The sequence below is a fragment of the Etheostoma cragini genome, chromosome 6 (genome assembly GCF_013103735.1).
Source record: "Etheostoma cragini isolate CJK2018 chromosome 6, CSU_Ecrag_1.0, whole genome shotgun sequence".
In the NCBI taxonomy this organism is placed as follows: domain Eukaryota; kingdom Metazoa; phylum Chordata; class Actinopteri; order Perciformes; family Percidae; genus Etheostoma; species Etheostoma cragini.
The window spans coordinates 12,805,143-12,821,782 of record NC_048412.1 but is presented as its reverse complement, the minus strand read 5'-3'; the positions used below and the strand labels follow the sequence as shown (position 1 = coordinate 12,821,782).

Below are 16,640 nucleotides of genomic sequence, written 5' to 3'. Positions count from 1 at the left end.
CCCACAGTGTCTAAACACAGAGAACAGTGTTAGTTAACAGTGCTGAAGCCTTATTGATTGGTTATCAACAGTGAAGTTAAAGTGTACCACAGTCCTCTCAAAGCAACGCTTCATATGGTCACTCCAACACTCCCACACAAGACAAACAAGAGTTCAGTTGGGATGTTAGATAAGGTCGTTAATTAGTTCAGTTTCCTCTGAGTGACCAAGCTACATCAAATGTGTATTTGTGATTCATGGAGGGCTGAGATTCTCAGCTGAACCTGTATTTACCTGAAAAAAAGATGAATTGCATAATGGATTCAGTAACATCTGAAGTCCGAAGAAAGGTAACTTGCACATACTGAAAATAGCATATAGAAAAATCTATACAAATATACTGAAGGAACAAAATGCCATTGGGTTCTGGTCGTATGTACAGTACAGTGATCCTGGTATTACTGTTACATGTGTTTGGTCCCTGGGAGACAAGCTACTGCAACAAATAGCAACAACACTTTAGATTAGTAGTACACTCAGTTCCAAAGTCTCTCTCTGTCTTTTGCACATAAAGTTGGCTGGTTCCTGAAATCATTCCACTATTTTTTTCTTTTTAAAGTGGTTTACAAACTCCATTCAGGTTTTAGTATTCATTGGCAGAATGCGCATGTTCAACCCTGGAACGATTTCTTCAATTCTATGAGATTTTTACCTGACAGCAAAGATTAGGAATGAAAGGAGATAGGCTGTTTGTGAGAGAGAAGGAAGCCCTTAGGAGACTTAGCACAGTTTGGTTCACTAGGGGAAATGCGACTGAAAAACTGAGGATTTATTCCCTCAAGTGTTAGCATTAATATTTTCCATCACAGATAACCAAACTAACTTGAACTTGAAACTTTGTATTACCTGATAAAGCAGGTCCTCGTTGCAGTCAGACAGAACGTACAGGTACAACCTCTAATTTAAATGAAAACATATGGATTTTATTCCCGCTTAGTTATTTACTAAAGTCAAGGTGTGAGCAACAGTTATTTGCTGTGAATTTATCCTACTTATATTAAAATGAAGTCCTTGTCTGCCTCCTCCACAGAGTCTGAGGACTTCTTGCGCACAGCCTTGTCAGGGTATGGAGATTGGCCCTTGGTCTTAGAGGAGCTATGGTCTTCAGAGTCGGTGCGGAGACGGCTGGGTCGCTGAACAGAGTCTGACACAGACCCCGTCCTCACTGAAAACAAAAGAGAGAAGATGAAAATAACAGTAAGTGTTAACTATGCTTAGAGCAAGGGGAAGACAGGGGGAGAGAGAAGAGGTGAGCAGGAAATGGAATCTGAGCAAGTGATTAATTACTATATTTTTGGGTACATGTAGCGGTTTTTAAGTGTGCTCCTACAGTTGGCTCTTGCTCCAATGCCAGCCCTACAGCCAGTTGGAACACATAAACAAAACTAGGAAGCACCTTAGTCCCACTTTATATTTATAATACACCTTATATTTATATTACTCAAGGCTGAATAACTACTATGCATACCAGCAGTGTGTGAGCATATCTATTTTATACAAAACAGCCTGTTGACAAAAATGGCTCATTATTTAAACTGTAGCAGCAAATTAAATAGTGTAGAAACAAAGGATACTTTACTACATGACACTCTATATTATTATTTATTTTTTAGAGCTAGAATGAATTGCTGAATTCCTAAATTACCCAAAGTTGTGAATTTTGTGAATATACAGATTGTTATCGCTGTGATTGACTGGTGGTCTGTGCAGAATATTTTCCTACTCTCTACCCAATGCATGCTGGGATAGATTAGAGTAAATACTTAAAAAGGATCCTGCTATGCATATAAAAAACAATACAGATTCAATTAAAAATGTATTAAGAAACAACAAAACAAAGAAACACAAAACTCAAAAGAAATTCTCATTTGCCCGAGAGCAGAAATTATGTTCATGAACATGAATCAAGTATGTGTACTTCTGACAGGCCCCAGAGGGGGTCCTTGATAATGTACAATAAAAAAAAATGGTATGGGAGGGTTACCAAGGGAGACCAAAGAAAAGGATATAATATATAAAAACATCAGCAGGAAGGGAGCAAACACAGACAGACAAAAGTCAAAAAGTTGCCAGGCTGCCTGTTACATAATAGTTAACTGCTGTCAAATCTTGACAGTGACATCAAACATGTACCAGTATATCTAGGGGAAATCTGCCTTGGCCTAAGGACAGGTTTCAGGTGAAGGAGAGAAACTTAACTGCAGTTAAAAATATATTCATTTATTGGCAAGATTTGGTCAGACAGGTTTTATTACCCACCATCCTGAGTGGTTTTGTTGGCAGAGCTTCCTGACTGCAGACCGGTCTGGCCCTCTTTGTCTTTCTCCGACACCGTCCTCTTCAGCGTGGGAGGAAGAACTGTGACCTTAGGGGACACGCTGCCACTGCTGGGGGAATCTGAGCTCTCATCTGGCGGTAAAATGACCAGAAAACAAATACTATCAACTCAAACAAATATTGTCTTATTTGTCATACAATCTCACCCGAACGTAAAAAACTGAATCACTGTAGCAACAATCTCCTCAGCGTGGCAATCTTATCCAGTGCTCGGACTGTACCTATGCTCCTGCTGGTACTGCTGGTCCTTGGCTTCAGTGGGATGGTGGGTCGGGCGGCCAGAGCAGGCTTCCCTCCCTGTGGCACCGGGGGTTTGGGACTCCCTGGTCCCCCAGGTGAACTTGAGGAGGATGTAGCCCTTAGACGAGGGGCTGGGTCAGGCTTAGTCTCGCCACGAGGAGGGCTCTTCTCTGGAGAACCAGATGAAGGCTCGGATTTATGAATTGAGCCACTAGAAGACCTATTTTCTAGAATGGCAGGCTGAGACTTGGCTGCTGGCAGATGCAAAATTAAATAAATAAATGTTTAATCATGCACACAATGATTTTACAGTACTGTATGGGTATAAAACCAGACCCCAAAACAGGAACATGAAAATAATCTACTAAAACCAGCTGCACATCTAAATTAATCATTAATAGTTAGCTTTTTTCCATGTTTACCTCAACAGATTACCGCTTACCTGTTGCAATGCTGTCAGGCTTGTCAGGGCTGGAAGACTGGAGGAGAAACAAGGACAAATATTGGATCACTATACAGATTTTTTTTTCTTCTTTTAACCCATTACTTAGTTTTATGACATAAAACTACAACATGAAATCTAGTACAAATACTGTACTAAATGTTAATAATACAACTTTTTCTAAATAACGCTTTAAATAAAGCTTTAAAAAAAGGTACTCAAAGGTTAAGGCCATCTTTTTGAGTTTGGTATATTTACCAAATTGCACTCAATTTAATATACAGTATATTTTTTGTTTCAAGCTTTTTATTGATTGGAGAAGTGCTGTGCTGTGAAAGTAAATGTACATAGACCCTTTAAACAGAAGGGGGCACCTTTGTGTTAAAAAATGCTCAGGATACAGCTCACACACCCACGCTTTGTATTACAGTAGGTAATCTCCTGAATAGCTCTCTCCATTTTACCTGCTTACACACATGCACAAAAGTACATGCACACACACCTGGAGGCTTGCCAGAACAAGCAGATGGCAGGAGAAGCTTTAGTGTCACTGATACAAGGTCAGAAAAACCACTAATGCTGCAAACGCCATAAACCTCTTACACGCACACACACACTCTCTCTCTCACACACACACACACACACACACAAACACAAACACACACGCAGACGCACACACGCGCGCTAGTGACAAATTATACATCTAGTGAACATACTTAAAGCCATCTCATATTTCAAAGACAGACAATAGTATACAAAACATTCAGTTGTTGTCAAAGTTGTTATTTTCTTTGGTTACACGTTATCTCACCAGTTTAGCTCCCACTAAAAAAGTGGCTGTAGAAAATAGAGCACTTGTAATTTAAGGGCTCTTAGTGAATGTAGGAATTTTAAATAGGTGAAATATTCCCACAACATTTATGTCCTGCTGTGAGTCATGACAGATAATTTGCATATCAGCCTCCTTTCTTGTCTTCATTCTGTCAATTTCACCTTGTCATCTGGCAGAAAATCAACATGTTTGCAGGCGCAATGATTGTGTGTGTGTGCGTGTGTGTGTAAATACTTCTTATTGTGTGTTCTCTTAGCTGGAACCTGCAGTTAGTGAGTGTTAAAGTGGAGAAAAATCTAACCTCAGACAAAATCTAATGTCCTTATTTAAAGGATCTATATCTCACTGTCATACCACGATCATAAAATCTTCAAATAAATAAACGGCTTAAATGCAACTTTAAAAAAGTTATCTTAACTTTGTTTTCATTTCGCGGATTTTTTCATTTTATTGTCGCTTATTATTGTCACTCTGTTTTCACTAATCTTTTTGTTTGCTGTATTTGTTTCTGCCTTTGGTCTTAACTGAAGGTCCCCGTGTTTTGGAGCTTTCAACTAAATCACCTTGATGAGCAGATTGAGTTTGCCTAGTTGCTATGATTCTGACCTAAACGTTGATGTAAAGGACTATGTGATTTGGTAAAAGGCTCCAATAGAAGCAAAGAAGTCAAACTTGAGTTGAATTTATTTTTGTCAACTTCTGTCTGCAATTAAGCATGAACGATCAAGCTTACTTTGTAAAAAGGAAAGTATGACCACGCGCAAATATTACCGGTGCAGAATACATTGTTTGTAATGTGGGGAGTTAGCATCATCTTATACTTTGTGGTACAAATCCGGTACATCTATCCCTTGCATTTCCTTCTTTTTGTATAACCCAGGTGCTTACTTTTTAAAACACACCACCTCACCTTGTTTGCTCTCCTCTCCTGCTTTGCCTTCATCTCGGCCAGAAGGCCGCTGCCCATCATCTGCAACCCCGGGTAACGCCTGCCTCCCTGAGGACTGCCTCGGCCGTCTGAACTCTCCCAGGGCTCGTCTATAGAGTCTGGCGTCCTCAGCTCCTCTGAGCGGTCTGAGCTGCTGCTGTAGTCTGTGGGCTGCGAGCGGCTTGAGGCGTCTCTGCAGTGAAGACAGAAATTATTTTTTAAAATCTGGAATCGAGAATGGTACATTGAGACTGATGTAGTTAGTGGGTAATCGGTTGTTCTGTAATAGAAAAATATTCATCTATACCTGGACTTTGGCTCAGGTGCTGGGCTCTTTACTGCCACCTTTGGTGAAGAGGGCTCCTCAGGGATGGAAGCGGTCGTAGAGGTTACAGTGGCTGAGGATGGACCTGAAGCTGGAGGGGTCGCCTGGATTTTCTCAGATTTATCTGATTTGTCCAATTTATCAGATTTGTCAGATTTATCAGATTTATCAGATCTATCAGATTTGTCCGATTTATCAGACTTATCTGCTTTGTCAGATTTGGCGGAACGTTTGATGAGGTTAAGGAATCCTCCTTTACTCTTCTTCTTTTCTCCATCCTGAGATTCTGAACTCTTGGAACGTCTGATAGGAGAAAGAACAAGAGACAAAAATACTTAAGAAACTTAAGAGTACAATCTACTGCAAAAAAAGTGCAGGACAGTCCTTTATGAGAAAACTATAAATAAAGCATACTTGGAATCCATCTTGGTGACCTTTGTAGAGAAAAACTCGTCCACACCCTCATCCACCCTTCCCATGAGGCCATTCTGCTCCTCATCCTGAGATGGAGCACTGTTGATTTGCTGAGAGAGGAAGTTGAAGAATCGGATACGATGTCCGGAACATATGACAAATAGTAATTCAACTGTCTCCGTGCATGGGAGTATTTAGTTTCTTTTGTGTTAAATGTTATCTTGCAAGTAAATGAAAGTAAGTATCCTGGAGCTACTAATGTCTTGAACTTAACTTTAAAACAAAAATACATGCAAAGGTTTACTCACAGGTATTTTGCTGGAATGCCTTTTCTTGTTCCTGCGGGGTCGCAGTTTGGTGAAGTGCTGCAGCTTTTTTTCCTCCTCAGACGGTAGCTCCACCATCCCTCCTGGCGCTCGGTGCTCCAGTTTTGGCAGGACATGAGATGGAGTTGGTGGAGTTTGAGATAAAGGATCCTCCACATGGACAGGGACGTCCTCCAGGGCCTTGTCCAGGTCAAACTCCATCTCTGTATATTGGACGGTCATTAAGTTTGTGATTACATTCACATTAAATCAGCATCAATATTAAGGGTTTATTTAAAAGACCAAATATTGAATGATTAAAATCAGACAGCCTAAAACATCAGCTTTTTACAGTATGAAGCAGAAATAAAATGTACTATTTGATTCTAATACAACTCAATGTCATATAAAATATATACAAAAATAGGTAATTAACAAGCAACTTTTTACCAAAGGCACGAGACACGGGCCGAAGCATTCTGCTGTGGATGCTCTTCCTCTTGGATTTAGGAGTCACCTGAAAGAGGATTACAATCAGACAGAGGTTGTGGTAACTGGTAAAAAAAGATAAACCATGTTCTTATCCTGGGAAACAATTAAAACAAGCAATATTGTCAAAAATCATACAGTTGAGCTGACTCAGGCAATTGGATCCATGGTTTCCTATTCGGGATTCGGTTGACAGTTTATTTGCAACTACTCTAGTCTGCCAGCTTGCACTAAAACCATACACCATCCTACTTAATCACAAGTCTTAATATAAGTAACAAATTGTAGAGGTTCTGTATTGGTTATAACTTAATTTCATTTGGGTTAAAATGTGTGCCATGATGACAGTGTAAGCTATAGTAAGACAAATATCTTGATCTAGACAGGGCCTAGACATTTAGACAGGGCCTTCTTATGTTTAAACAAGGCACACTGGTGATTAAATCATTTTTTTCTATTATGCATCCTAAAATGTGTTGAGGTCATGAAAAATATACATCTTGTTTCTGTCTTCATACAGTGGTATAAAGTAAACACAGTAGATGTGTTGCATATTATATTACATTTAGGTTATGATGATGGCAGTGCATTGAGTGCAGAGGAGTAGTGACTTGGTGCGATTTGGTGTGCAGTAGTTGAAGCTACAGCAAAGAGGATTGTGTAGCAGGCAGGCATAGTGATGAGAGTCAGAGAAGAGAAATAACAGTAAGATGAAAAGAAAGTGGATTGAAAGAATATTAAAGAGGGAGAGTCCAGAAATACTTACACTGGTGCAGCACAAAATCTCCATGGAGCAAAAGGTAAAGAAAAGAGAAGGAAGAACAGAGGAAAAGGAGATTGAAGAGGAAGAAAGACAACACACAGTAAAGCCTAGTGAAGACAAAAATGAAAGAGATAGCTGGTTTCATGTACAACAGGAGAAAGTAGAGGTAAATAGGATAGAGAGGGATATACAATGAAAAGAAGGGTAAGACACCAGAGATGCAGACAGGACAACAGACAGGACAAGAACATGCAGCTTCAAAACTAATATACATTGTCACAGCGATTGTTCCTACAACAAATCTACACAGAAACGTGTTAAAAAGCAACAATTCTTCATCTCAAGAATCGTGGGAACAGTGGTACATGATAAGTAAACATTCATTTATTTTCACTCTCCTTCTGTGTCCTTCTCTCTTTACATGTTTCTAGTGCTGGAGAGTACAATTCACTTATACACACATATATAAACATTTATGACAAAGGATTTCCTATTGTCCTTCTATCACAGAATCAAATCTGACACAATTCTGTCTTGCTAGACTCAGGCAAGTCACCACACACATACTGTATCTGCCCTGGTACGGATCAGCCAACACGAGCGGTCATTTATAAAAGTGGTAAGCATACTTTTTTGTTGTTGCAAAAGGTCACTTTACTGAACATCAATCATCACAGGTTCCAATGTCAATCTTTCCAGTTAAAGGTAATATTAAGTCCGTTGTAATTGCTTGTACTTTTGCTAACAACTAAATGTAACAGGTCACATTTAATGATTTAATTTTACTGAAAAGCCAGTCACATGAAAAACACAAGAGAGCTAGATCATAATTCATGAAAAATCGTGGACAGTTAAAACCCAAATTTCCACCCAAACCTACCATGCATGTCTCCAGATCCTCCAGCCTTTCAGCCTCCAGGAGCTCGGTTGATGCCCGTTTAGGAATCTTCTCCTCTGGGACGTCCAGATCCACCGACTCCTGCTGCACCAAGGGGCGACCTCGCCTCACCAGATGGTCTGCCTGGGAGGACGAGAGGAGTGGAAACAGAGAACAGAGGTATTGTAGGAAGAAAAAACAGGTGCAAGGAGTAGAAGAAACAGGGAGAAGAGAAGATGTTGACAGGCAAGTGGAAAGAAAAGGGGAACAGGGAGACAAGGCGGAATTTACACAGAAATTATGAAAAGGGTTTTTAGAGAGATTTACATATGTCACAACCAAATAAATTTAGTCAAAATGAATGTGTCAGTGAGCCAGTTATGACTTTAATCTTACCAGAGTGTGTTGCGAAGTGGATAGAGCCTCCAAAATCTCATCAACAATGCGATCGGACAGAAAGGACGCTAGACTCAGCTTCACCTCACTGACACAGTCGGAGAAAGAGAGTGATGGTCAGGTAGCAAAGCAAGACAACAGAAACAAGCAGAAATATAGAAATAAAGTGGCAATTTGCGGGTTCAGACCTTTTTTCTCAATAGCAACTTCAAAGTAATTTCACACGTGTGGTCCAACATAGTTATAAAACATATCCTGCAATCTGTGTAACAATTGGACAAACAGTGCACTTTGTTTAAAATGCCTATAACTGATTTACCAAAAACATTTATTTTCAATTCAGTGTGCTCAGTCCAGTTCAGGACAATTTGTGATTCCAAGTTCAAACCTTGATTTGTAATTAATGATCCTTGAGGTGTTTTTTTGTAAAGCACATTAGGCTGCACATGTGTGAGCATTTTCAAGTCAATCGGCCTTACGGTGTGAGGGGCGTGGCCTTTCAAAGTTTGTATTTTGAAGCCTTAATTACAGCGCTAACATGTGGACGATTGGGTTCATATTTCTATACAAGCTCATGTACACCATATCTAGTTATTCCCCCAAGTTTCATGTTTCTAGCTCATCCCAGCTCACAGGAATTTCCGCCGGCGCGTCAGGCAACAAATTACAACAACGACAACAGACGAACCTAGAAGTGTTGTACCTCTTCGCAGTTTAAACACCAACTACAGAATGACGCACCCACCCACACCCACCCCCACACACACCTGATCTTGTTGATAATATCCACCCCAGACTGCTCCAGGAGGGTTTTGGTGACAAAGCTTTTGGGTACAACCATCTTAGCTGAACTGGCCTTCATTAGCTCTGGACGAAGACTACTCCTCTTCATCACATGGGGACACAGAGTCTCTGCTGCATCCACCATAGACTCCAGCAGAGTCTGAAAGCCAGGAAGATAAGAGATGGAGGGATATGAGCAAGTATGTGTGTATGATGAGGGCTTTTATTAAATCAACTCCTGGCTGACAAAAAGAGTATACATCTTGATAAGTTTTTTTATCCAATTTATAAACAAAGATTATTATTATAATAAATCAAATAAAGCGTGTTGAAGTCTTTTCCTTAGATTCTGTGCTTTCTGTTCACTGCCTGTATGTAGGTGGTGCTTATTTTCTAGTTTTCAGTCTATAAATTACAAACAGACTCTGTAAATCAAAAATACTGTGAAAATGATTTACATTGACCGCTTGGAAGTATTAGATTTGTTTTATTAGTAATAGTAAGTATTCTTTTTTGGTGGCTACAATTAGTAGAATTTACAATTAGTTTACCTTACCATTTTTCTATCATCTCAGGAGTATAGGACCCTACCTGTAGTTGTTGGTCCATGACAGTAGTCACCTCCCCAGCCATAGACTCCAGTTTCTCCTGGATGGGTCCGGCTGACGAGCTGTTCACCTCCTCTCTGGCAGCTGATCCTAAGTGGTAGAGGTTAGGGAGCAGCTGGGGAAACACAGAGAGAGGGACAAAGGATGGGAATAGGAATAGGAATCATAAGAATGGATGTACGAAATTGATCTTCAAATTATCTTCTACAGAAAACATTTTAATTCACGTGCACCAGAGAGACCCGTGGGTAATGTGTCTCTCCTCACCGTTTTTGAGTTCCTGGCATCTTTGATCAGGTTCTCTGCTGACCTGACATCCTCCAAGATTGCGTCTGTCTCTGAGTTCCTCAGAGAGTTCAGGTGGTCCTGCACCTTCACACAAATCCTGTCAATCATCTGGAAGACAAAAACAAGACATAAAATGTCAAATGCTTAATTAGTGCATTAGTTTTTCTGACTTAAATATATAAACGGATAAACACTCGGGTTAAACGCTATATGAGTTTAACACCGAATGTAAATATATAATAATTATTTTGTTGCAGGTCGCCTTGATCTGTGTGAAGATGATATACCTAAACAGAAATAACTACAGTGGCAAGGCATAATGCTTAATGAATCTATACATCACAAATTTATAGATTATAGATATAGTGTATATGAATTCAATAATGCAATCATGTACATGTGTTTGTATCAGTTTCTTGACACACCTGTTGTGTGGTTGTGGTCACGATGCCCTGCTGCAGCCGATAGGCTTGTTCTTGTAGGTATTTTCTGGTTTCATGGTTCCTGTACAGATAATTTTCAATCTGGGGAGAAAACCGAAAGCAACTGTCATGATGATATAAACAACAGGCTATTCTCTTTGATTTTCCCTGAAGTTGTTGCATGCAGGGTGTTTTTCTATTAACTATTACAGGGCAACTGGAGGAACCAATGAGAATTCTAAACATACCTTTAGCAAGGCGTCCTCTGTCTTCTCAGGGCTTGCCTTCAGAGCCTGGGAGGCATCGATGATGGGGATGGGCATGAAACGAATGGTGAAGTTCCTGATGGACACAGAATTAGTTTACATTACAGAGGAAGGTAACGAGGCAGAGATGTGTGAAGAGATGCACAGATACAGACAGGTCTTACAATAAACACCAAGGACAATGATGCAACACATACATATAGTATAACGCAATCTGCTGCACAGTTCAGCATCTGCAATTTTACTTGCTGTAGCACAAAAGTAAATATAAACAGTAGGGAAATGCATCCACTTGTGGTATTTCTTGATAAATTCATATATAATTTAAGAATATCTGCATATTGTTTACAAAGTTAACTTGCTGTCATAGGCGTACTGAACCATGACATATACAGTAATTATATGCCATGGTTCAATCAGCATATTGAGTGTGTGTGTGTGTGTGTGTTGGAGGCAGCATTAAATGTGAAATTGGCCTATTACAAAGGGATGAATTAGAAGCATTAGGAGAGGTTACTAATCTTGAAATAGGTCACCACACAGTATTAATATTCATATTAAAATGGAGAAGAAGAAGGAATGACAGGAGGAAGAAATGAAGACAGTGGAATGGAAAGCAAAAGACACAGAGAGATGAAAATGAGGGCGTTTGGAAGCAAAGAAAAGGCAGGAGGGGGAGTCAGATGTTGGTTTTAAACCTTAAAGGGAAAATGATTCATATTTATTCAGATATGCCTGGCTTCACAATAAACACAAACACACAGCAAAGCTCCACGCCAGGCAACATGGTCCCAAAATAAAAAGATTTGACTTCTGTGTGAACCCGTCTGTTCTGTTACCTCGCCTCTCGAACTCACAGGCAAGGACATGGCCTTGGCATGGCAAACTATTATATTCATTACCAATAAACCTAATGATTTCCTTCTCATTTCATTGACTGTATGCTTTATATTTTAAAATCTCCAAATAAAGTCTTCAAAATAACTGGATTTGCAAGTCATAGTCTGCAACTGAAAGATATTCAGTTTACTATCACATAAAGAAAAGCAGCATATACTCACAAAAGCTTAAATATGAAAAAAGCTGGTATGCTTACTCATAAACAATGATAAACAATTAATTAATCGACCGATATTATAAAAACTCAGTTTCCTATAGATCCACTTGCATGCATGTGGGAGGCTATCACTTCATTTCTACACAACATTTATAATTTTGGATCTTATATACATGATCAAGCTTAAATTAGGTCCTTAATGCCCTTGTTCAGTCCTATACGTCTATGATGATCAAAAAGCATTTATACTGTATCTTTTGATGCTGAAAAAAACAAGAGACTTTGTTTACTTTCTCTGTTCAGTTAAAAATGCCTACATACACTTAATATTTTGCAGTATTGAAAGTCTGGGACAACTTCTGAAGAATGTAAAGTCAAGCATTATGAAAACAAATCTGACAAAAAATAGCACAACAGAAAATTGACTGTAGGGAGCACGCACACAGAAAACTGTTGTTTCAATAATGCAAAACAGAAACTCAGATGGGAAATGGGTAGATGTGCTGCTGGAAGAATAAAATAAACAGAGAGAGAAGATGAGAGAGGTGGATGTACAGATGTGTCCCAGAAGAAAATGTTGTGAGATGAACATGTCATTTCCCACTCAGAGAGAATATTGAACATACAGAGAGTAGACAAAAATCTGATTTAATCAGTCTCGACTTGTACTTTCAATCTCTCTTCCTTTCCATTCCTCAGGATCTTTTTTCCCCCCGCCATTGCTTCTTTGTTGTTGTATTTCCCATGTTTGTATCTCTGATTTCCTTTGTCTCTTCCTGTCTAAACACACCTCAAGGTTTTCTCATGCTCAGCACAAAGCCAAATGACATCTGGGCTGCAACAGCTAACCACACATGCATTCATCCCGTCAGCAGCTTTCATGTAGCACACCAGTGTATATAATGTTAGAATAAAGGTCTAAAAATGCATAGTAGCATTCACAGATTGTCAACATTTAATTTCAAATTGTAGTACACAAGCAGAAGGTCATTAGCCCACATACACACAGTGAGGAAAATAAGTATTTGAACACCCTGCTCTTTTGCAAGTTCTCCCACTTAGAAATCATGGAGGGGTCTGAAATTGTCAGCGTAGGTGCATGTCCACTGTGAGAGACATAATCTAAAAGAAAAAGTCCAAAAATAACAATGTATGATTTTTTTACTATTTATTTGTATGATACAGCTGAAAATAAGTATTTGAACACCTGAGTAAATCAATGTTAATATTTGGTACAGTAGCCTTTGTTTGCAATTTCAGAGGTCAAATGTTTCTTGTAGTTTTTCACAAGGTTTGCACACTCTGCAGAAGGGATTTTGGCCCACTCCTCCACACAGATCTTCTCTAGATCAGTCAGGTTTCTAGGCTGTCGCTTAGAAACACAGAGTTTGAGCTCCCTCCAAAGATTCTCTATTGGGTTTAGGTCTGGAGACTGGCTAGGAAACGCCAGAACCTTGATATGCGTCTTACAGAGCCACTCCTTGGTTATCCTGGCTGTGTGCTTTGTGTCATTGTCGTGTTGGAAGACCCAGCCTCGACCCATCTTCAATGCACTAACTGAGGGAAGGAGGTTGTTCCCCAAAATCTCACAATACACGGCCTCGGTCCTCCTCTCCTTATACAGTGCAGTTGCCCTGTCCCATGTGCAGAAAAACACCCCTAAAGCATGATGCCAACCCCCATGCTTCACAGTAGGGATGGTGTTCTTGGGATGGTACTAATCATCCTTCTTCCTCCAAACACGGTTAGTGGAATTATGACCAAAAAGTTCTATTTTGGTCTCATCTGACCACATGACTTTCTCCCATGACTCCTCCGGATCATCCAAATGGTCATTGGCAAACTTAAGACAGGCCTTGACATGCCTTGACAGGCCACCTTCCGTGCCATGCATGATTTCAAACCATGACGTCTTACTGTATTACCAACAGTGTGGTCCCAGCTCTTTTCAGGTCATTGACCAACTCCTGTGTAGTTCTGTGCTGATTTCTAACCTTTCTTAGGATCATTGAGACCCCACGAGGTGAGATCTTGCATAGAGCCCTAGTCCGAGGGAGATTGAGATATGATGCATTTTCTAATGATTGCTCCAACAGTGGACCTTTCTTCACGAAGCTGCTTGGCCGTTTCTCCGTAGCCCTTTCCGGCCTTGTGGAGGTGTACAATTTTGTCTCTAGTGTCTGTGGCCAGCTCTTTGGTCTTGGCCATGTTAGTAGTTGGATTCCTACTTATTGTATGGGGTGGACAGGTGTCTTTATGCAGTTAACAACCTCAAACAGGTGAATCTAATTTAGGATAATAAATGGAGTGGAGGTGGACATTTTGAAGGCAGACTAACAGGTCTTTGAGGGTCAGAATTGTAGATTATATATAGATTATGTCTCTCACAGTGGACATGCACCTACAATGACAATTTCAGACCCCTCCATTTCTAAGTGGGAGAACTTGCAAAATAGCAGGATGTTCAAATACTTATTTTCCTCACTGTACGTACACACACATTATATATATATACACATATATACACACACACACACACACAGGCACAGTCTCAATATACACAGATACAGACAGAGCAACTTACTTCTCCAAGGCGGCTGCTACATCCTGAAGACCCTGAGGGCCGGTGTTGTTTTTATCCCAAAACACAGACCTGCACAGACAAACGCACAAATCTGGAACTAATGAATCCAGAGAGATGATCTACTGACAGTCACAAGGCACTATGAAACTGTGTTGTGTTAATATTTCTTACAACAATGCACAGTGGTATTTCAATTCATCCAATGTTCCCTATGTAAGGTGTAAAAGTATTTGAATTATTGTTAATTATAATTGACAATCATGTGACATAGCCTCTGGCCCCTGACCAAGTGCTCACCTGAGTTTAGAGTTGATCTGTAGCGCCTTGGCCAACATCTTGGCTCCCATGTCTCCCATGGCGTTCCCGCTGATGTCTAACCTGGTTAGCGAGGAGTTGCTGCCAAGAGCGTTCAAAACGATGGTCAAATCACTCTTCAGTCTGGAGTCTGCTAGAGACAGAGAGGTGAGGGGCTGGGGGGTGGGGGTGATGTTTGGGGAGAAAAAAAGAAGTGTATAAAGGGTGGGAGGAGGTGAAAATAAAAGTGTTGAGAGAGGGTTAATATTACGAGAACAAAAGGTTGAATACAATTGTATGATTGTTATATCTGATTTGTTTGTGTCTGACAGAAAAGCAGGACAATCTTTGGTTTATATATTGCCTGCAGGCTGTTTAATAGAGTCATACGTGATGAACTGCCCTCCAGTTCTCTGTGTTTATTGAGTTTTGGCATCACCAGCAAGCAAGCATTGAAGAGCTTTCTTGGCCCTTGTTGCATATTAGTGCCAATGTTAACAAAAGCTATTTACAAAATGATTTATAACATTGACAGGATTAATATTCCTTTAACGACTGCCAGCTTATTTTCCGGCCAAATTGACCTTTCCCTGCATCTTCTATTTACTGTATGTGAAAATCTGTGAAAACATAAAAAGCATCCCGTTTCCATATTCAAAGGCTGATAAGGATTCACTTACTACGCTAATTATAAAACTATCTGTTCCTGCAGGAGCTGGTGACTCAAAAGAGCAAACCCCACTTTAAACGTTGATGAGAAGACCAAGTGGACTTGCAAAAGCCTTCCCTAAAATGTCAGCGGTATTATCATTTAAACCAAGCCACTCCACAAGGCAAAATGAAAAATGCAGCACTGGATTAAAAGGATTTTGTTGTGATGTCTGAGGGATATGAGGGCTTACAAATGTCCAACTGCGCTTGTCTGTTCACCAGATTTGAGCTTGATGCATGCCATTTACACAGCTGGAGATTACTGGGCCCATTTTCACAAAACATGCTGTGTTGTGCTCCAACAGTTCACAGGTGTGACAGCATACAGCACTGTAAGAAGCAAGTCCCAGTAAGGTTTAAATTATGTGAGAATCCCTCTCTAATGAAGCTGTTGCCTTTAAATGAGACTGATAAAGTGATGTGTGATGCAGTAGTATCACCAGGGTTATACAAGGCAGAACATTACTTCTGTGTGTCTTGTCTGAGGTTGCATAAAGAATAATTTACTGTCTGCATGTCGTTCTGTGTGGGACCAAGCAGACATTAAACATGCAAATTTAAATAGGTACAAGTTTATGGGCGAGTCGCCACGGTAGGTACTTCTTACTCTAGTGACATTAAGTAGAAAACAAGATTCTAAATGTGCTGCCTGGAGTTGCGAGTTTGCGTGTTATAATTGTTCTGTGTTCCTGGCTATACACAGGCGAAAGAGGAAAAGTATGCTGCTGAACACAATTTGAAATATTTCATTATTACTACAGGCCTTCACTTATCTGTGTTTGCATGTCAGCTATGGTTGAAAGATACGCAAAAGAGAGTTGAGACTTGTCTCTCACCAACACACTAGTAGCAAGACAGGATAACATGCACATACTCTACACACACGTGGTGCACACATTATACAAGGCCATATATTACATCCCTGATCCATAGAAATCCACGCACCACTGCTACTTTCATCAACAAACCCCTTCTATGAGATCATCGCTTATGTAAGCTACAAAAGAACAATATTATCTGCTTTTACTTACCTTTTTTATTCCTTATTATCCTCCCTTAATGACCACCCTCTGACCTTTAACCTCTGCATATCACTTTTTCAATACCCATCCATTAGGTTCTCCCTCCTTTTCTTCTCTTTCTGATCCCACCTGCACAGCCAGATTACCAATTCATTCACATACACTACCTTCCCATGAACACACACACACACACACACACACACACACACACACACACA

The 16,640-nt window shown here is 40.0% G+C and overlaps 1 protein-coding gene across 8 annotated transcripts in view; it reads right to left on the bottom strand.

The window, feature by feature from the left end:
* The window catches only part of LOC117945715 (F-actin-uncapping protein LRRC16A-like), a 67,030-nt gene continuing 50,390 nt past the window's right edge, over positions 1–16,640 (bottom strand). For 2 of the 8 annotated variants that reach the window (XM_034873367.1, XM_034873370.1), the window contains 19 exons: positions 14,693–14,865; positions 14,396–14,464; positions 10,737–10,830; positions 10,492–10,590; positions 10,046–10,174; positions 9,762–9,893; positions 9,155–9,330; positions 8,388–8,475; positions 7,995–8,135; positions 7,118–7,135; positions 6,313–6,379; positions 5,866–6,086; positions 5,558–5,667; positions 5,126–5,446; positions 4,801–5,011; positions 3,059–3,095; positions 2,598–2,870; positions 2,299–2,448; positions 1–1,204 (listed from right to left, as the gene is read on the bottom strand). In XM_034873367.1, the coding sequence (XP_034729258.1) occupies positions 1,032–1,204; positions 2,299–2,448; positions 2,598–2,870; positions 3,059–3,095; positions 4,801–5,011; positions 5,126–5,446; positions 5,558–5,667; positions 5,866–6,086; positions 6,313–6,379; positions 7,118–7,135; positions 7,995–8,135; positions 8,388–8,475; positions 9,155–9,330; positions 9,762–9,893; positions 10,046–10,174; positions 10,492–10,590; positions 10,737–10,830; positions 14,396–14,464; positions 14,693–14,865 (2,682 nt within the window). In that variant the 3' untranslated portion in view covers positions 1–1,031. The remainder of the gene's footprint in view (positions 1,205–2,298; positions 2,449–2,597; positions 2,871–3,058; positions 3,096–4,800; positions 5,012–5,125; positions 5,447–5,557; positions 5,668–5,865; positions 6,087–6,312; positions 6,380–7,117; positions 7,136–7,994; positions 8,136–8,387; positions 8,476–9,154; positions 9,331–9,761; positions 9,894–10,045; positions 10,175–10,491; positions 10,591–10,736; positions 10,831–14,395; positions 14,465–14,692; positions 14,866–16,640) is intronic. The other 6 variants (XM_034873371.1, XM_034873372.1, XM_034873373.1 and 3 more) reach the window with 5 other exon arrangements.